This window comes from Dipodomys ordii, unplaced genomic scaffold, assembly GCF_000151885.1.
Source record: "Dipodomys ordii isolate 6190 unplaced genomic scaffold, Dord_2.0 Scaffold13, whole genome shotgun sequence".
NCBI lineage: Eukaryota > Metazoa > Chordata > Mammalia > Rodentia > Heteromyidae > Dipodomys > Dipodomys ordii.
In genome coordinates this window covers 16,210,954-16,228,041 of record NW_012267229.1, presented here as the reverse complement: position 1 = coordinate 16,228,041, position 17,088 = coordinate 16,210,954, and the positions used below count along the sequence as shown (strand labels likewise).

General features: G+C 44.9%; 1 protein-coding gene across 5 annotated transcripts in view; it reads left to right on the top strand.

Moving 5' to 3' along the window:
- The window catches only part of Cpne1 (copine I), a 45,878-nt gene extending 32,942 nt beyond the window's left edge, over positions 1-12,936 (top strand). For 4 of the 5 annotated variants that reach the window (XM_013010880.1, XM_013010881.1, XM_013010879.1 and 1 more), the window contains 15 exons: positions 5,594-5,722; positions 5,820-5,999; positions 6,122-6,196; positions 6,279-6,350; positions 6,451-6,531; positions 6,663-6,752; positions 6,852-6,938; positions 7,239-7,325; positions 7,422-7,481; positions 7,561-7,694; positions 7,789-7,843; positions 8,354-8,405; positions 11,722-11,855; positions 12,216-12,452; positions 12,610-12,936. In XM_013010880.1, coding sequence (XP_012866334.1) covers positions 5,594-5,722; positions 5,820-5,999; positions 6,122-6,196; positions 6,279-6,350; positions 6,451-6,531; positions 6,663-6,752; positions 6,852-6,938; positions 7,239-7,325; positions 7,422-7,481; positions 7,561-7,694; positions 7,789-7,843; positions 8,354-8,405; positions 11,722-11,855; positions 12,216-12,452; positions 12,610-12,753 — 1,617 coding nt within the window. In that variant the 3' untranslated portion in view covers positions 12,754-12,936. The remainder of the gene's footprint in view (positions 1-5,593; positions 5,723-5,819; positions 6,000-6,121; positions 6,197-6,278; positions 6,351-6,450; positions 6,532-6,662; positions 6,753-6,851; positions 6,939-7,238; positions 7,326-7,421; positions 7,482-7,560; positions 7,695-7,788; positions 7,844-8,353; positions 8,406-11,721; positions 11,856-12,215; positions 12,453-12,609) is intronic. The other variant, XM_013010884.1, reaches the window with a different exon arrangement.
- The last annotated feature ends 4,152 nt before the right edge of the window (positions 12,937-17,088 follow it).

Sequence of the window (17,088 nt, the reverse complement as noted above, 5' to 3'; positions counted from 1 at the left end):
GAGGCTAAATGAGTAGTTATGCAAGGATTAGGTATTGCCAACTACAATAAGAACTTTGAATTTTTATTTTGGGTGTTTTCAAAGCTATTCCAGAACTTTAAGCAGAGAAATGACATGGTCTAGTTTCTGTTGGCTAATAGTCTCAGCAATCCATGTATGTGTAGTAAGAGAAGACTAAACAGGAAACCATTGCAATAAAATCTTTTTTTTTTTTTTGGTCAGTTGTGGGACTTGAACTCTGGGCTTGGGCTCTGTCCCTGTGCTCTTCAGCTCAAGGTGAGTGCTCTTCCGCTTGAGCCACAGCACCACTTCCAGTTTTCTAGTGGTTTATTGGAGATAAGAGTCTCACGGACTTTCCTGCCTGGACTGGCTTTGATCCGTGATCCTCAGATCTCAGCCTCCTGAGTAGCTAGGATTACAGGCATGAGCCACTAGCCTTGCAATAAAACCTTTAGAGAGGTATCAAAGATACCTCTCTATAATGTCATGCCAGAGCTTCAGATTACAACGCCTTTGCTACATAATGAAGTGTTTTGTGTGTGTGTGTGTGTGAGAGAGAGAGAGAGGAGAGGGAGAGAGAAAGAGAAAGATGAACTGGAAAATAACTGGATGACTAGCTAGATGAATGACTAGCAAGAGTTGGGGCAGGTGGACAATTAAGAACGAATGTAAAGATTGAACTAGGGAAGTTGCACTTTTATATTGCACAACTACTCAATGCTGCACAGACATGCCCTCAGGAGTAGGCCAATAAGATGGCTTGCTAGGAAGTTTGGCCCTAAATCTAAAGACCATTGGCAGCTAGCTATACAAGGCTTTTAATTAAGTTGAACGTTGATGCTAGCTCTGGAAGCTAGAATTAGGATACTAAGTGGGGCAGTGCTAACAAGGAGAAAACACAGGTGGCACTAGAGACAGACAGTAAAGTCTTATTAGGAGTTGTTGAACTGGAATAGCAGCCTTAGGCTTAGAATGAATAGATAAGAGAACTTGAGGTGTGGAACTGGGGGAAAAGTATAGGACAAGCTGGGTGCTGGTGGCTCATGCCTGTAATCCTAGCTACTCAGAAGGCTGAGATCTGAGGATCATGGTTCAAAACTAGCCTGGGCAGGAAAGTCTATGAGACTTTTTTTTTTTTTTTGGTCAGTGGTGGGGCTTGAACTCTGGGCCTGGGCGCTGTCCCTCAGCTCTCAAGGCAAGCGCTCTACCACTTGAGCTACAGCGCCACTTCCGGTTTTCTGGTGGTTTATTGGAGATAGGAGTCTCACAGTCTCTCCTGCCCGGGCTGGCTTTGAACCGCGATCCTCAGATCTCAGCCTCCTGAGTAGCTAGGATTACAGGCGTGAGCCACCAGCGCCCCGCTGTCTTATCTCCAGTTAACCACCAGAAAACTAGAAGTGGCACTGTGGCTCAAGTGGTATATAGTGCTAGCCTTGAGTTGAAGAGCTGAGGGACGTCGCCCAGGCCCAAAGTTCAGGCCCCATGACCAGAAAAGTACAGGACAATATGCTGAAAGTATAAAGTATATTGCTAGGCACTGGTAGCTCATGCCTATAATCCTAGCTACTCAGGGGACTGTGATCTGAAGATTGCAGTTCAAATCCAGTCCAAGCAAATCCAAGAGACTAATCATTAGTTAACAAGCTAGAAGTTGCTCAAGTTGTAGAGCCCAGCCTTGAGCAAAAGCTAAGCTCAAGCTTGAGAAACTAAGTTCAAGCTCTAATACCAGCAGACAAAAAAGAAGCAAGAGGAACTGGGAATGTGGCTTAGTGGTAGAGTGCTTGCCTTGCATGCATGAAGCCCTGGGTTTGATTCCTCAGTACCACATACACAGAAAAAACTGGAAGTGGTGCTGTGGCTCAAGTGGTAGAGTGAGTGCTAGCCTTGAGCAAAAGAAGCTCAGGGACAGTACAGTGCTCAGGCCCTGAGTTCAAGCCCCAGGACTGGCCCACACAAAGAAATTTCTCACTTTCATTCCACTCCTTCAGTTATGCCAAATTATGTTTATTTGGTGTATCTTCTGTTTTTCTGACTGTATTTGTATAGGTGCTCAAATATAGTGTATATATTATACATGCATATATAATAAGAACATGCTATGTTCTTAGTTTTCTTTCTTTTTTTGGTTGTGGGGTTTGAACTCTGGGCCTGGGTGCTATCCCTGAGCTCTTTATTCAGCTCAAGGCTAGTGCTCTTACCACTTTGTGCCACAGTGCCTCTTCTGGTTTTCTGGTGGTTAATTGGAAATAGTCTCACTGACTTTGCCACCTGGGCTGGCTTTGAACTACGATCCTAAGATCTTAGCCTCCTAAATACCTAGGATTACAAGTGTGAACCACCAGCGTCCAGCTTGTTCTTAGCATTTTTACAATTTATTTTTCAATATAAATTATTTTAATATATTTACTATATTGGATATTTAGCATATCTCAACACATTGACCAGTATGACACATTTCTAGCTTTTTTTTTTTTTAACTGATATTCTGGATTCCATTTTTTAAATGAGTCATCACCTATTTAACTTAGTTACCCGTCAAGTAGTTGACAGATGTTTAGGCTACCTCAGGTTTGTTGGTTGTTGCTTTTTTGTTGGTTATGGGAGCTTGAACTCTGGGCCTGGGGTGCTCTTCCTGAGCTTTTCAGCTTGAGGCTAGCGCTCTACCACTTGAGCCATAGCTCCACTCCCAGTTTTCTGGTGGTTAATTGGAGATCAGAGTCTTATGGACTTTTCTTGCGTAGGATGGCTTTGAATCGCAATCCTCAGATCTCAGCCCCCTGAGTTGCTAGGATTACAGATGTGAGCTACCAGCACCCAGCATATTTGTTTTTAGCAATATAAAATGAGCAGCAAACATTGCCTCAGAGAATATGTAAGGTACATGCATGAAGTTCTGATTATGACTTTTGAAAAGCTATCATCTGTTCTCTGATCTTCCTTGGGGAGCCTCCTGAGAAATGATCAGGATGTTCAAAAGTCTGGAGATGGGCTAGGAAGGTGGCTCAGTGGTAGAATGCTTGCCTTGCATGCATGAGGCCTGGGTTCAGTTCCTCGGCACCATGTAAGTGGAAAAAGCCAGAAGTGGTGCTGTGGCTTAAGTGGTATAGTGCTAGCCTTGAGGAAACACTGAGGGACATCGCCCAGGCCCAGAGTTCATGACCGACAAAAAAAAAAAAAAAAGTCTGGAGACCACAATAAAGGGCAACAATGGAAAGAACTGGGCATGTATTTCTAGTGTTAGATTACTATTAGATTCCCATAGGGTTATGGAATGAGGCTTTCCTGTGAAGCTACATACTAAGAAATAAGTAAGGCTGCTTGGTAGAAGTGACAACTCCACAGGCTTTACAACAGTTTAAGAACTTTTGTGCAGAACCTTCTCATAAATGGGTTGTAAGAGTAGTCAGGGTTTTTTGTTTTGTTTTGTTTTGATGTTGTGGCTGTTTTTACTTCATTTGTATATGCCAGTCCTAGGGCTTGAACTCAGGGCTTGAGTACTGTTCCTGAGCATTTTGCTCAAAGCTAGCACTCTACCACTTAAGCCATCATTCCACATCTGGCATTTAGGTGGTTAAATGGAGATAAGAGTCTCATAGACTTTCTGGTCCAGGCTGGCTTTGAGCCATGATTCTCAGATCTCAATCTTTTGAGTAGCTAGGAAAGGCATGAACCACTGGTACCAGGGCTGAATAGTCATTTTTGATTATTGGGTACATTCAACAGAGGCTGAAATTCCATGGAGGGGTAGTGTGTAAAGTGACTTGAACACAAAGAATTAACAATGTTGGTTAACAGCTTTTTCTCTGAAAAGTATAGGGTTCCAGTATAAGCGATTTGATCTGGATTAGTGAAGGGAATGACTGAGGGTCTGTCAGGTGCTTGAGGCTGGAGGAACACTGCTGGGGAACCTCTAATGCTGCCTTCCTGGTACTTACAGTCTTCAAGTGTATGGGCCAGAAAGGATAGCAAGGGATCTAATAGGATTATTATGGTGGCAATAGAAGAAACTACACTGGAGTCAACGTAGTGATATGTGTAAGAAGATAATATTTTAGCAAAGGAAATGAATCGATTGGAAAAGTTTGAGGCTTCTTGAATTTTGGGGCATGAGGCTAAGTCAGTTTGGATGTGGCTACGTTAGGTGTTTGGCTATAGATTTTATTCATATCGTTTATTGTTTAGATGCTTGGGATAGAACAATGAACAGAATAGATATAAAAATACTCCTTTCCTCCCACTTTATACTCCACTGGGGGAGACAAATTATATAAATAAAATGTATGCAATATATCAGACAATGATCAATGCTAAAGCCAAAGAAGCAAGTAAGAGGTATGTGTCAGTGATTGAAAATTTTAGAGTAGCTAGAAGAGACTTTTCCTATATTCTGGAGATGGTTTTGAATAAAGAAGAGAAAGTGGGAGTAACAAGCCATGTGGATAATATAAGGAAAGGGCACTGCAATTACTGAAGCTTTGGAGAAGTTGGCTTATTTGGGGAGTGGAAAGTCAGATGGCTGGAAGTGATCAAGAAAATTGGTAGCGTGTCAGAGCAACTGAGATCTTTCATAGCTGTGGTACAGTTTGGATATTTTCCAAGAAAAGTGAAAGGTTCAAGCAGAGATGAGACTTGACCTGACTAAGAATTGCTTTGGTCCTTATATTGAGAATAATAGCCCATTGAGGTAGAGATGTGGATGTGAGGTGGAGTGAAGATGGCATAATAAGATTAAAGGAGACCAGTTGAAGAAGTTACAAGCTAGGCAGGAAATGATGACTGCTTAGACAGAATTGGAGTTGAACTGCTGATTAGAGAGTAGGAGAATTGTTGGGAAGGTAAATCACAATTCTACTTCTGAGATGTAGGGTCACAGAGTTAGGAAGTTATTGAGGAAGAGACTTTTTGGGGAGTAGTATCTGGATCATAGTTTTACTGTTAGGTTTGGAACATAGCTTGGTGTCTGGGGCCAGTAAGAATTCAGACTGAATTCATTGAAAATTGAGATTCACATTTAGAATGAGATTCATTGGTTTTTGAAGAGATCAAGATTGCTGTTTGAATCTGCATAACACGATGGGAATTAGAATTGATTTTAGGGTAAGGATTACTTTGCGGGGGGGGCTAAGTTATAGATTTAGACTGGTATTCTTCTATTATTGTTCTAGGCCAGGATTGGTTGTAACTTCCATCTCCTGTGCCATTGAAATTAATAAAAGTGTTGAAAGTATTGAGGCTATATCTATGTATCTATATATGGGTGTCTTAAGAGTGAATTCAGGGCTGGGTAGGTGGCTCAGTGGTACAGTGCTTGCCTTGCGTGCATGAAGCCCTGGGTTTGATTCCTCAACACCACATAAGCTGAAAAAGCTGGAAGTGGCGCTGTGGCTCAAGTGATGGAGCGTTAGCCTTGAGCTGAAGAGCTGAGGGGCAGCGCCCAGGCCCAGAGATCAGGCCTGCGAATGGCAAAAAAGAAAAAAGTGAATTCAGACTTAGTCCTGCCTATACAAAGCATCTGGCCTTCTCAAACTGGGATCTATAGTTAAGGAAGGGTGGAAAAAAGTTCCTGGTCATTGACCCAACTCTTTCCCTCCAGATGGCCCACTGTGTGACCAGGGTTCATCTGTCCATTTCCTGTGACCACCTTATTGACAAGGACATCGGCTCCAAGTCTGACCCACTCTGCGTCCTTTTACAGGATGTGGGAGGAGGCACCTGGGTTGAGGTGAGGTGGATTTTGGAGGTTAAGGTCATGGAGGGAGACTGGGGCTAAGTTTTAGAGTGAAGTATGTGTGACTGATGGTTTTGGCCTCTGTCTACAGCTTGGTCGGACAGAGAGAGTACAGAACTGTTCAAGCCCTGAGTTTTCCAAGACTCTGCAGCTTGAGTACCACTTTGAGACAGTGCAGAAACTACGCTTTGGAATCTATGACATAGACAACAAGACCCCAGAGCTGGGGGATGATGACTTCCTAGGGGGAGCTGAGTGTTCTCTAGGACAGGTATGTAGGGCTAATGATTAAGGTTCTTCTATCAGATAATCCAGGCCTTCTGGCAGGGGGACAACAAGCAGGACCTAACATACCTGAGATACTGAGTTCTCCCCTACCTTTCTTTGCCCCAGATTGTGTCTAGCCAGATACTAACTCTTCCCTTGATGCTGAAGCCTGGAAAACCTGCTGGACGAGCTACCATTACAGTAAGAAAGAGCTCAGCAAGGGTCGGGGCAGGACCTTAGATCAATGAAGAATTCATGAGATGATACAGTCTTTCCTACCTAGGTCTCAGCTCAAGAGTTAAAGGACAGTCGTATAGTAACCATGGAGGTGGAGGCCAGAAACCTAGATAAGAAGGTACGTCTGGAAATACACTCTGGGAATGTAATAGTTAAGAGGAATTAGATGGTATATGTCTTCCCAAGTCTTGTAACTAGGATCTCTGTGGCACTGGCAGGACTTTCTGGGAAAATCGGATCCATTCCTGGAGTTCTTCCGCCAGGGTGATGGGAAGTGGCATCTGGCATACAGATCTGAGGTGTGAGACTCTTGGGATTGGGTGGGTTGGGCAGGAGACAATCTTGGGCTGTGACTAGCAAGTTGTAGAATACTGGAAAAAAGAATTTGCCAGGCCAGAACTTATTGAAAGACCTTGCTCTCCATGTCTAGGTAATTAAGAACAACCTGAACCCAACATGGAAACGCTTCTCAGTTCCACTTCAGCATTTCTGTGGTGGGGACCCCAATACACCCATCCAGGTGAGGAGCTTGCCTTCTGAGTAAATTGAGCAATGGGAAAGGGAGTTCTCACTTCTACATGCTTCATATGTACATAACACATATATTGCTTCCCTACAGGTGCGTTGCTCAGACTATGACAGTGATGGGTCACATGATCTCATTGGTACCTTCCATACCAGCTTGGCCCAGCTGCAAGCAGTACCAGTGAGTGTTAGGTCTGCTTGGGTATTGAGGTGGGCGAACATGGCTACCACCTTGGGGAAGATGTGAGGGTTGGAGGTGTGGCTCACATGGTAGCACTTTAGCCTTTAAGTGAAAGTGTCAGACCCTGAGTCTAGGGTCTTCCCTCCACCCCACTCCTACCCCCCCTACCCTCCTACCCTCCACTTCCCGCCCCATCTAGGAAGAAGGAAAAAAACCCTGTGCAGAGGGAGGAGAGGGAAATTCAAGGCCTTTGGCTTATGTTATGGAAGTTCCCTACACTAACTTTTCTCTCCTTACCAGGCCGAGTTTGAATGTATCCACCCTGAGAAGCAGCAAAAAAAGAAAAGCTATAAGAACTCTGGTACCATCTTGGTCAAGATTTGCAAGGTGACACAGTAACCTGTGATAACCCAGGCTTTCATTTCTGAGCTGTATAATTCCAATCCCCTGTCATCCGAGGCCTGACTGTGACTTCATCTGCAGGTAGAAACAGATGATTCCTTCCTGGACTATGTGATGGGAGGCTGCCAAATCAACTTCACTGTAAGTTCCTTACTCTAGGGCAAGGGATCAGGTGTGGGGCTCAAGGTGAGTTTCAGCTCCTGCTTTGTCCTCCTCCCAGGTGGGCATAGATTTCACTGGCTCCAATGGAGATCCCTCCTCACCTGATTCTCTGCACTATCTGAGTCCTACAGGAGTCAATGAGTACCTGACAGCATTGTGGAGTGTGGGCAGTGTCATTCAGGATTATGACTCGTGAGTAACTAGTCTCTTCAGCCGTCCCCACCTCTGCCTGTGGGCACACAATCCTCTCAACTGCCTCTTCCCTCAACTCATTCTCCTCCCACAGGGACAAGCTATTCCCAGCATTTGGATTTGGGGCTCAGGTACCCCCTGACTGGCAGGTGAGCTCTCTTTCCCTTCCTCATTCCTTTTTTCAGTTTCTGAATCTTGATTTTGGGGTCTTTGGTGAACTTACTCGCTGCCTGGTACCTACCTTGAAGGGGAGATGCAGGATTCATCCTTGCTGGGGATGTTTATATTTATAGCAAGCTCAGGACTAAATAGCTCCCATAAGAATCTTGGTATAGGGCTGGGAAGGTGGCTCAGTGGTAGCGCGCTTGCCTTGCATGCATGAGGCCCTGGGTTCGATTCCTCAGCACCACATAAGCAAAAAGAAAAAAGGCAGAAGTGGCGTTGTGGCTCAAGTGGTAGAGAGCTAGCCTTGAGCTGAAGAGCTGAGGGACAGTGCCCAGACCCAGAGTTCAGGCCCCACGACCGGACCCCCCCCCCAAAAAAAGAATCTTAGTATATGCCATAGTTTTTCTGAACTACTACAGAACCCCTGCAGTGCTTTTTTTTCTCAGCACAATAAAGTTCCCAGGGACGAATCTGATTTTTATTATTATCTTCAGGTCTCACATGAATTTGCCTTGAACTTCAATCCAAGTAATCCCTACTGCACTGGTAAGTTCTAATCCTCCTGCCTGAGGTCCAAGCCTGTACTGACAAAGAAGAGTTATGGAAGGATACCTGCCTCCTTCCTCCAGTGGAATGGACAATAGAACTAACCCTCTGGAGTCAGATCTTCATCTTGCTACTTGCTGCCTGCTTAGGCTTTCCTTTGTGTGCTTTGGTTTTGTAATAAAGCTAAAAATTACAAAGGACATTGAGTGTTCAAGTAGAATATGAGCAAAACAGTAAATGTGAAGCAATACTGGCATATAGTGCTTTCTAAAAAATAGCTGGGGCTGGGAATGTGGCTAGTGATAGAGTGCTTGCCTAGCATGATAGCCTTGAGCAAAAGCAGCTCAGGGATAGTGCCCAAGCCCTGAGTTCAAGCCAAGTACAGAAAAAATAATATGCTGTTAATTCTATTATCTATGCCTAAAAACTCAAGGGACTTATCTGAGCATCAGTGACAGTCTTGGTATCTCCCTGCAGGGAGCTTTCTTGCCAGCTACTCAATACTTTCTTTTTGGTTGGTTGTGGGGTTTAAAATCTGGGCCTGGTTGCTGGGAAGGTGGCTCAGTGATAGAGCGCTTGCCTTGCATGCATGAGGCCCTGGGTTCAATTCCTCAGCATCACATAAGCAGAAAAATCTGGAAGTGCCGCTGTGGCTCCAGTGGTAGAGTGCTAGCCTTGAGCTGAAGAGCTGAGGCAGAGCCCAGGCCCAGAGTTCAGCCCCACAACCGGACCCAAAAAAAAAAAAAAAAAAATCTGGGCCTGGGGAGCTGGGAAGGTGGCTCAGTGGTAGAGCGCTTGCCTTGCATGCATGAGGCCCTGGGTTCGATTCCTTAGCATCACATAAGCAAAAAGAAAAAAGCCGGAAGTGGCGCTGTGGCTCAAGTGGTAGGGCACTAGCCTTGAGCTGAAGAGCTGAGGGACAGCGCCCAGGCCCAGAGTTCAGGCCCCACTACCAGACCCCCCTCCCCCCCCACACAAAAAAATCTGGGTCTGAGTGCTATCTCTGAGCTCTTCAGCTCAAGGCTAGCTTAACCCACAGGGCAACTTCCAGTTTCCTGGACTTCCTGCCCAGGCTAGCTTTGAACTGCATTCCTCAGATTGCAGCCTCCTGAGTAGCTAGGATTACAGGCGTGAGCACTGGTGCTCGGCTTTCACCAACATTTTTGAAGAATTTATGCCAGATAATTTCTAGGGTGTCTCTTGGTTTGAAATATATTCTCACAAATATATTCTCTCCAATTAACCACTCAAAAACCAAAAGTGGCTCTGGCTCAAAGTGGTAGAGCTCAGAGATAGCACCCAGGCCCTGAGTTCAAGCCCTACAACTGAGAAAAAAAATTAAATATATTTTCAGGATTAGAGTTTTCATTTTTGTCAGTCTGTGTGTTCTTTTTTTTTTTTTTTTGCCAGTCATGGTACCTGAACTCTGGGCCTGGGCACTGTCCCTCAGCTCTTCAGCTCAAGGCTAGTGCTCTACCACTTGAGCCACAGCACCACTTCTAGCTTTTTCTGCTTATGTGGTGCTGAGGAATCGAACCCAGGGCCATGCATGCAAGGCAAGCACTCTACCACTGAGCCACCTTCCCAGCCCCAGTCTGTGTGTTCTCAAGCTATCATCAGGATATCATTTTTTCCCCCTCAGTTCATTGAACTAATTTGTACTATTATTATCAGTCATGTTAACCATCTGACTACTTGGTTATAATTAGGCCTACCAGATTTCTCTACAAGTATTCTTTTTCTCTTTATAATTAATACCTGTTGAGAACAAACTTTAAATCTATATGCATTATCAAATTATTTTCCTTTAGATTTTCTACCCTTTGATGATTTTTACCTGAATCAGTTATTTCTATGATTGCCAATTTTCTAATTTTTCCTTAAGGGCTTTCTCCTCTCCCTGTTTATTAACATCTGTATGGCTTCTTATTAAATGTATTATAATTCAGTATTTTAAGGATGTTATAATCGTGTGGCGTGTGTGTGTGTGTGTGTGTGTGTGTGTGTGTGTGTGTGTGTTTTGCTAATCCTGGGGCTTGAATTCAGGGCCTGGGCACTGTCCCTAAGCTTCTTTTGCTCAAGGCTAGCACTCTACCACTTGGGCCACAGCGCCACTTCTAGCTTTTCTTGTGTACATGATACTGAGGAATCGAACCCAGGGCTTCATGTATGCTAGGCAAGCAGTCTACCACTAAGCTACATTACCAGCCCCTTTATTGGGTATTTTATTGTATATGGGCACCAGTCTGGGGCTTGAACTCTGGGCATTATCCCTTAGCTTATGTGCTCAATAAGCCTACTGTTCTACCAAAAGCCATAGCTCCACTTCCAGCTTTTTGATATTTAATTGGAGATAAGAGTCTTATCGAAGCCAGGCACTGTGTCTCACGCCTGTAATCTTAGCTACTCAGGAGGCTAAGATTTGAGGATTGCGGTTCAAAGCCATGGTGGGCAGGAAAGTCTGTGAGACTCTCCAATAAGCCACCAGAAAACAAGAAGTGATGCTATAGCTGAAGTGGTAGAGCGCTAGCCTTGAGCTGAAGAGCTGAGGGACAGCGTCCAGGCCCAGAGTTCAAGCCCCGTGACTGACCAAAAAAAAAAAAAAGTCTCGACATTCCTGCCAGGCTAGCTGTAAACTACGATTCTTAGATCTTAGCCTTCTGAATAGCTAGGATTACAGGTAACTTTTTTTTATTTATTTATTGTTGTCAGTTGTGGGGCCTGAACTCTGGGCCTGGGCGTTGTCCCTCAGCTCTTCAGCTCAAGGCTAGCGCTCTACCACTTGAGCCACAGCACCACTTCCTTATGTTGTGCTGAGGAATCCAACCCAGGGCCTCATGTATGCAAGGCAAGCATTCTACCACTGAGCCACCTTCCCAGCTCTTTCAGTGGGGTTTTATTTCTGGCTTTTTTTGTTTGTTTGTTTGTTTTTGCTGGTCATGAGGCCTGAACTCTGGGTCTGGGCACTGTCCCTCAGCTCTTCAGCTCAAGGCTAGCACTCTACCACTGGAGCCACAGCGCCACTTCTGGCTTTTTCTGTTTATGTGGTGCTGAGGAATCGAACCCAGGGCCTCATGCTTGCAAGGCATGCACTCTACCGCTGAGCTACCTTCCCAGCCCCCCCTTTTTTGGGGGGGAAAGCACCTTTCTTCTCTGAGCTTTAGTTTCCTCAATTATAGTATAAAATATCCTGTGTTACAGAGGTGGCTGAATGAGATACAAGTTCCTAAACCCCTTTGGTCAAGTTGAGGTAATTTCAGATCTAGTCTAATCTTGAGGGATGCAGGATTTTATTTTTTTCCTTCCTCCTTTGCAGGTATACAGGGCATTGTGGATGCATACCGCCAAGCTCTGCCCCAAGTTCGCCTCTATGGCCCCACCAACTTTGCACCCATCATCAACCATGTGGCCAGGTTTGCAGCTCAGGCTGCGTATCAAGGCACTCCCTCGGTAAGACAATGGGGTGGGTGAGAACTGTTTAACAAAAGACCCCTTTCAGCAGCTGGAAAGGTGGCTAAGAGGTAGAATGCTTGCCTCAAATGTATGAGGCCCTGGGTTCAATTCCTAAGCACCATATAAACAGAAAATGCCAGACATTGTGCTGTGGCTCAAGTGGTAGAGCACTAGCCTTTAGCTGAAGAGCTGAGGGACAGTACCCAGGCCCAGAGTTCAAGTCCCATGACCCACTCTTCCCCTCCTCCCCCCCCAAAAAAAAATCGGACTTCATTTCAGTGTGAGAATGTATCTGGGGTAGGTGGTGGGGGTTGGGAAAGAGGATCTGGCTCAGTATATGAATGGCCTTGTCCCCAGCAATACTTCGTGCTGCTGCTGTTGACTGATGGTGCTGTGACAGATGTGGAGGCCACGCGTGAGGCTGTGGTGTGTGCTTCGAAGCTGCCCATGTCAGTGATCATTGTTGGTGTGGGTAGTGCTGACTTTCAGGCCATGGAGCAACTGGATGCAGATGGTGGACCTCTTCGTACACGCTCTGGGGAGGCAGCTGCCCGTGACATTGTACAGTTTGTGCCTTACCGCCAATTCCAGAATGTGAGTGGAGTCAAGTTTTAGGACAGATCTGAAGGTTTGCCCTTCTACCTCTCCCTGATGTGAGGAGGTTAAAACCCCAATGCTGGGCAGGTTTGAATGGGTTGTGGGTGCAGACCTTGTATGCAGAACACCACTGACCTTGCCCTTTTCCTGGCAGGCCCCACAGGAGGCATTAGCACAGACTGTGCTTGCAGAAGTGCCCACACAGCTGGTATCCTACTTCAAGGCCCAAGGTTGGGCCCCACTCAAAGTGCCACCTTCATCCCCAGCCAAAGGCCCAGAACAGGCCTCTCTGGCCTAGCCTCTCTGGAGGGTAAGCAGTAGCCAGTCTTCAACCTTCTGCCAAGATCCTCTGGGCCATGGACCAACCCTGCACTCTTCCCATTGCTAGCACTTTATATTTTGATACTTTTATACTTGCTTCTGCTATTGCTGCTCTTGATCCATATGCTTGTCATCCAGTAAAGACAAGTCTCTGACATCATTCTCTGTGTATTTTTGGGTGGGGAGTGTCACTTTTTTTTTTTTTTTTTGACGCTGTCCCTAAGCTTCGTTGCTCAAGGCTAGTACTCTACCACTTGAGCAATAGCTCCCCTTCTGACGTTTTGGAAACTCATTGAAGATTCCCATGACCCTAGGGTAACTTTGAACCACTCTCCTCAGATCTCAGCCTCCTGATTCGCTAGGATAACTGGTGTGAGCTACTGGCACCCAGCTTTAAAAGGAGATCAAATAAAATATTCCTACCCAAACAAATTGGGTATTCATTCATCTATTCAAATATTTATTGATTTTAGAGATACTCTTTTTGAAGATTCAGAATTTGGTTATACAGCAAACGTAGCCTTCCCTTCCTTACAACGGAGCTGAGCTTGGAACACAGCAAGGTAGAAAATGTTGCGCCCACCAAGAGGCTGCAAAGGGGAAGCAGAGCTAATTTAAAAAGTGGAACAGCTGGGTGTGGTGGCTCAGGCCTGTAATCCTAGCTACTCAAGAGGCTGAGATCTGAGGATTGCAGTTAGTAGCACCCAGGTCCAGAATTCAAGCCCCATGACTGACCAAAAAAATAAAATGGAGTAAAATAGATAATAGAGCATGAGGAAGTCACTGGGGATGTAGTTCAGTTATAAAGTGTTTCCCTGGCATTTGTGAAGCCCTGGGTTTAATCCCTAGCACTGCAAAAACAAAAAATAGAATATTTTGTCCTTATTTAATCTATTTTTGGTGTCTTATTAATCAGAACTTGCCATCTCACCTCCTTCTTTTTGTTGTTGTTGTTGGTCGTGGGGCTTGAACTCTGGGCTTGGGTGCTATCCTTCAGCTCTTCAGCTCAAGGGGAGTGCTCTACCACTTAAGCCACAGCACCACTTCCGGTTTTCTGGTGTTTTATTGGAGATAAGAGTCTCAGGAACTGGGTTTGAACTGTGATCCTCAGATCTCATCCTCCTGAGTAGCTAGGATTACAGGCGTGAGCCTCCCGTACCTCCTTCTTCTTAATGCCTACATATTATTTTCTCATGTGAGTGTGCCCAACTTTAGCTAATTCATTATAGGGATTTGTATTAAAAAGTGGGGGGGCTGGGGGTTTAGCCCAGCGGAAGCGCGCCCGCCTGGCGCGCGCAAGGCCGTGGGTTCGGTTCTCAGCCCTGGTTTAAAAAAAAAAAAGTGGGGATCGCCGGGCGCTGGTGGCTCACGCCTGTAATCCTAGCTACTCAGGAGGATGAGATCTGAGGATCGCGGTTCAAAGCCAGCCCCGGCAGGAGAGACCGTGAGACTCCTATCTCCAATAAACCACCAGGAAACCGGAAGTGGCGCTGTAGCTCAAGTGGTAGAGCACTCGCCTTGAGCTGAAGAGCTGAGGGACAGCGCCCAGGCCCAGAGTTCAAGCCCCACGACCGACAAAAAAAAAAAAAAAAAAGAAAGTGGGGATCCTTTTATACATTTATCTTTGTGTATTTACTGGGATATTTCCAAAGGATTTGTTCTTAGACATGTAAATTATTTGTGCTAGTAACTAGGGCTTGAATTCTGGACCTTGGGCTCTGAATTGCACTCTTCTCCCCCCCCCCCCCCCACACACACACACAGCTGGTGCTATATTACTTGCATCATACTTCCAGTTCCAGCTTTTTGCTGGTTAGAGATAAGAATAGCTGGGCTAGAAAAAAATCTGTGGTAGAGTGTTTGCCTAGCATGCATGAAACCCTGGGTTTGATTCCTTAGTACCACATAAACAGAAAAGACCAGAGTAGTTTATTGGCAATAAGAGTCTCATGGATTTTCCTGCCCAGGCCAGCTTCGAACTGTGAGCCTCAGATCTCAGCCTCCTGAATAGCTAGGATTACAGATGTAAACCAGTGGTACCTGGCTGTATATAGAACTCTATATGTAAAATTTACTTTTTTTTTTTTGGTTAGTACTAGAGTTTGACTCAGGACCTGGGCACTGTTCCTGAGCCACTTTTGTTCAAGACTAGCACTCTACCACTTGAGCCACAGCACTATTTCTGGCCTTTTCTGTTTATGTGGTACTGAGGAATCAAACCCAGGGCTACATGCATGCTAGGAAAGCACTCTACCACTAAGCCACATTCCCAGCCCAGTTGTAGCTTTTTTACTCAAGGCTGGTACTATACTATTTGAGCTCTACTTCTGGCTTTTTTGGTAGTTAAATGTAGATAAAAGTCTCATTGATTTTCCTGCCTACGTTGGCTTTGAACTTTGATATTTAGTCTCAGTCTCTTGAGAAGCTAGGATTATGGACACACCTGGCCTAACTTGCTTTTTAAAAAGCTATCTATATACCATTGTCTTGTTTTGTTTTTTCATTTTTTATTTTTTTTTCTTGTGCTATACCAGAGCTTGAACTCAGAACTTCATGCTCTTTCTCTCTGGTTCTAGCTAGCACTCTGCCCCTTGAGGCACGACTCCTGTCTGGCATTTTTACAGGTTACTAGAGATGGAATCTTGCCAACTTTGAACTCTTCCTCAGAAGTATTGCAGGCATGAGCCACTGGTTAAACTACAATTCTATTAAACTACAGTTCTTCTGCTTTTTATCATTACCACTATTGCTATTATCAATTATCCTGCATGCAAGATAAGCACTCTATACTACAGAGCTACATATGGAGTCTTGAATACTATATTTTATTAGTATTATATAGTATTTTTATGTTTTTGGAACTGGGATCAAAACTAGGATGTCAGAGAATTTTGTTTACATGATTTACCACTGATTTACACCTCTAGTCCTAATCTATTTCTAACCTTAGAGGGTTGGTAGGTATTTCATATTTTTGTTTTCCAGTACTGGGTATCACAGTCAGGGGGTCTCCTATACGCTAGGCAAGCACTCTTTCACTGAGCCATATCCCCTATCCCTAACCTTAAGTTTTCAATATGGTCTTTTTTTTTTTGTTTTATCTCCTAAGTTTAAAACAGATGGGTAGGTATTCCAATCCACCAAAACAGATTTGTATTAGATACTCCCAAGTTCTACTTTGTAGGGAACTGAATTCTTCCAAAACAGACACCGAGAAGGATTTTAACGTTCAAGATATCCCATTTTGCAGGTGGCTTGAACTCAGAGCCTGGGAACTGTCCCTGAGCTGCTTTTGCTTAAGGCTAGCACTCTACCACTTGAGCCACAGCTCTACTTCCAGCTTTTTCTGTTTATGTGGTACTGAGGAATTGAACCCAGGGCTTCATGCATGCTAGTCAAGCACTCTACCACTAAGCCCCATTCCCAGTGCTGTCTCACGTTTTTTGCTCAATGTTACCACTCTACCACTTGAGCCACAGCTCACAGCTTCACTTCCAAAATTTTGGTGGTTAATTGGAGATGTCATGGATTTCCCTGCCCAGGCTGGCTTCAAATCTTGGTCCTTAGATCTCAGCTTCCTAAAATAGCTGGGTTACAGGTGTGAGCCACTGATGCCTGGCTCCATATTTCTTGTGTGTGTGTGCACCAGTCATAAGGTGTGAATTCAGGACTTCAAGCTGTCACTTAGAGATAAGGATCTCTTAAAATTTTCTCCCATGCTGGCTTCAGACCTTGATCCTGGAATCTCAGCTTCCTGAATAAGACTATAGGCATAAGCCACTTGCATTCAGCCCATATTTCTCTCATGCAGCTCTCTTTTCCACCTCTAGGTAGAGCTTATTAATCCTTTGTGTCCTTCATGGTGTTTAATTTTCTCCTTTCATTCTACTTTTTTTTTGAGATTTGCTCAGATTGGCCTCAGATTTGAGATCCACTTGGCATGTCCAACTCTACTATGCTCATGTTCAATTTTACTTGTATCAGTGAGTGAATAATTCTGCTTCCCAGAGCATCTTCTTTCTCTTGACTCCCTGAGAACAGGGTCTGATGAACAGTCACCTCCACTATGTCTAGCACACAGCTAGACACTAAGGACTTTGTAGACAACCTATGTAAAGACTTCTAGGCCTGGGCTGGGAAGGTGGCTCAGTAGAGTGCTTGCCTTGCATGCATGAGGCCCTGGGTTCGATTCCTCAGCACCACATATGCAGAAAAAGCCATAAGTGGTGCTGTGGCTCAAGTGGTAGAGTGCTTGCCTGGAGCTAAAGAGCTGAGAGACAGTGCCTGGGGTCAGAGTTCAGACCCCATGATC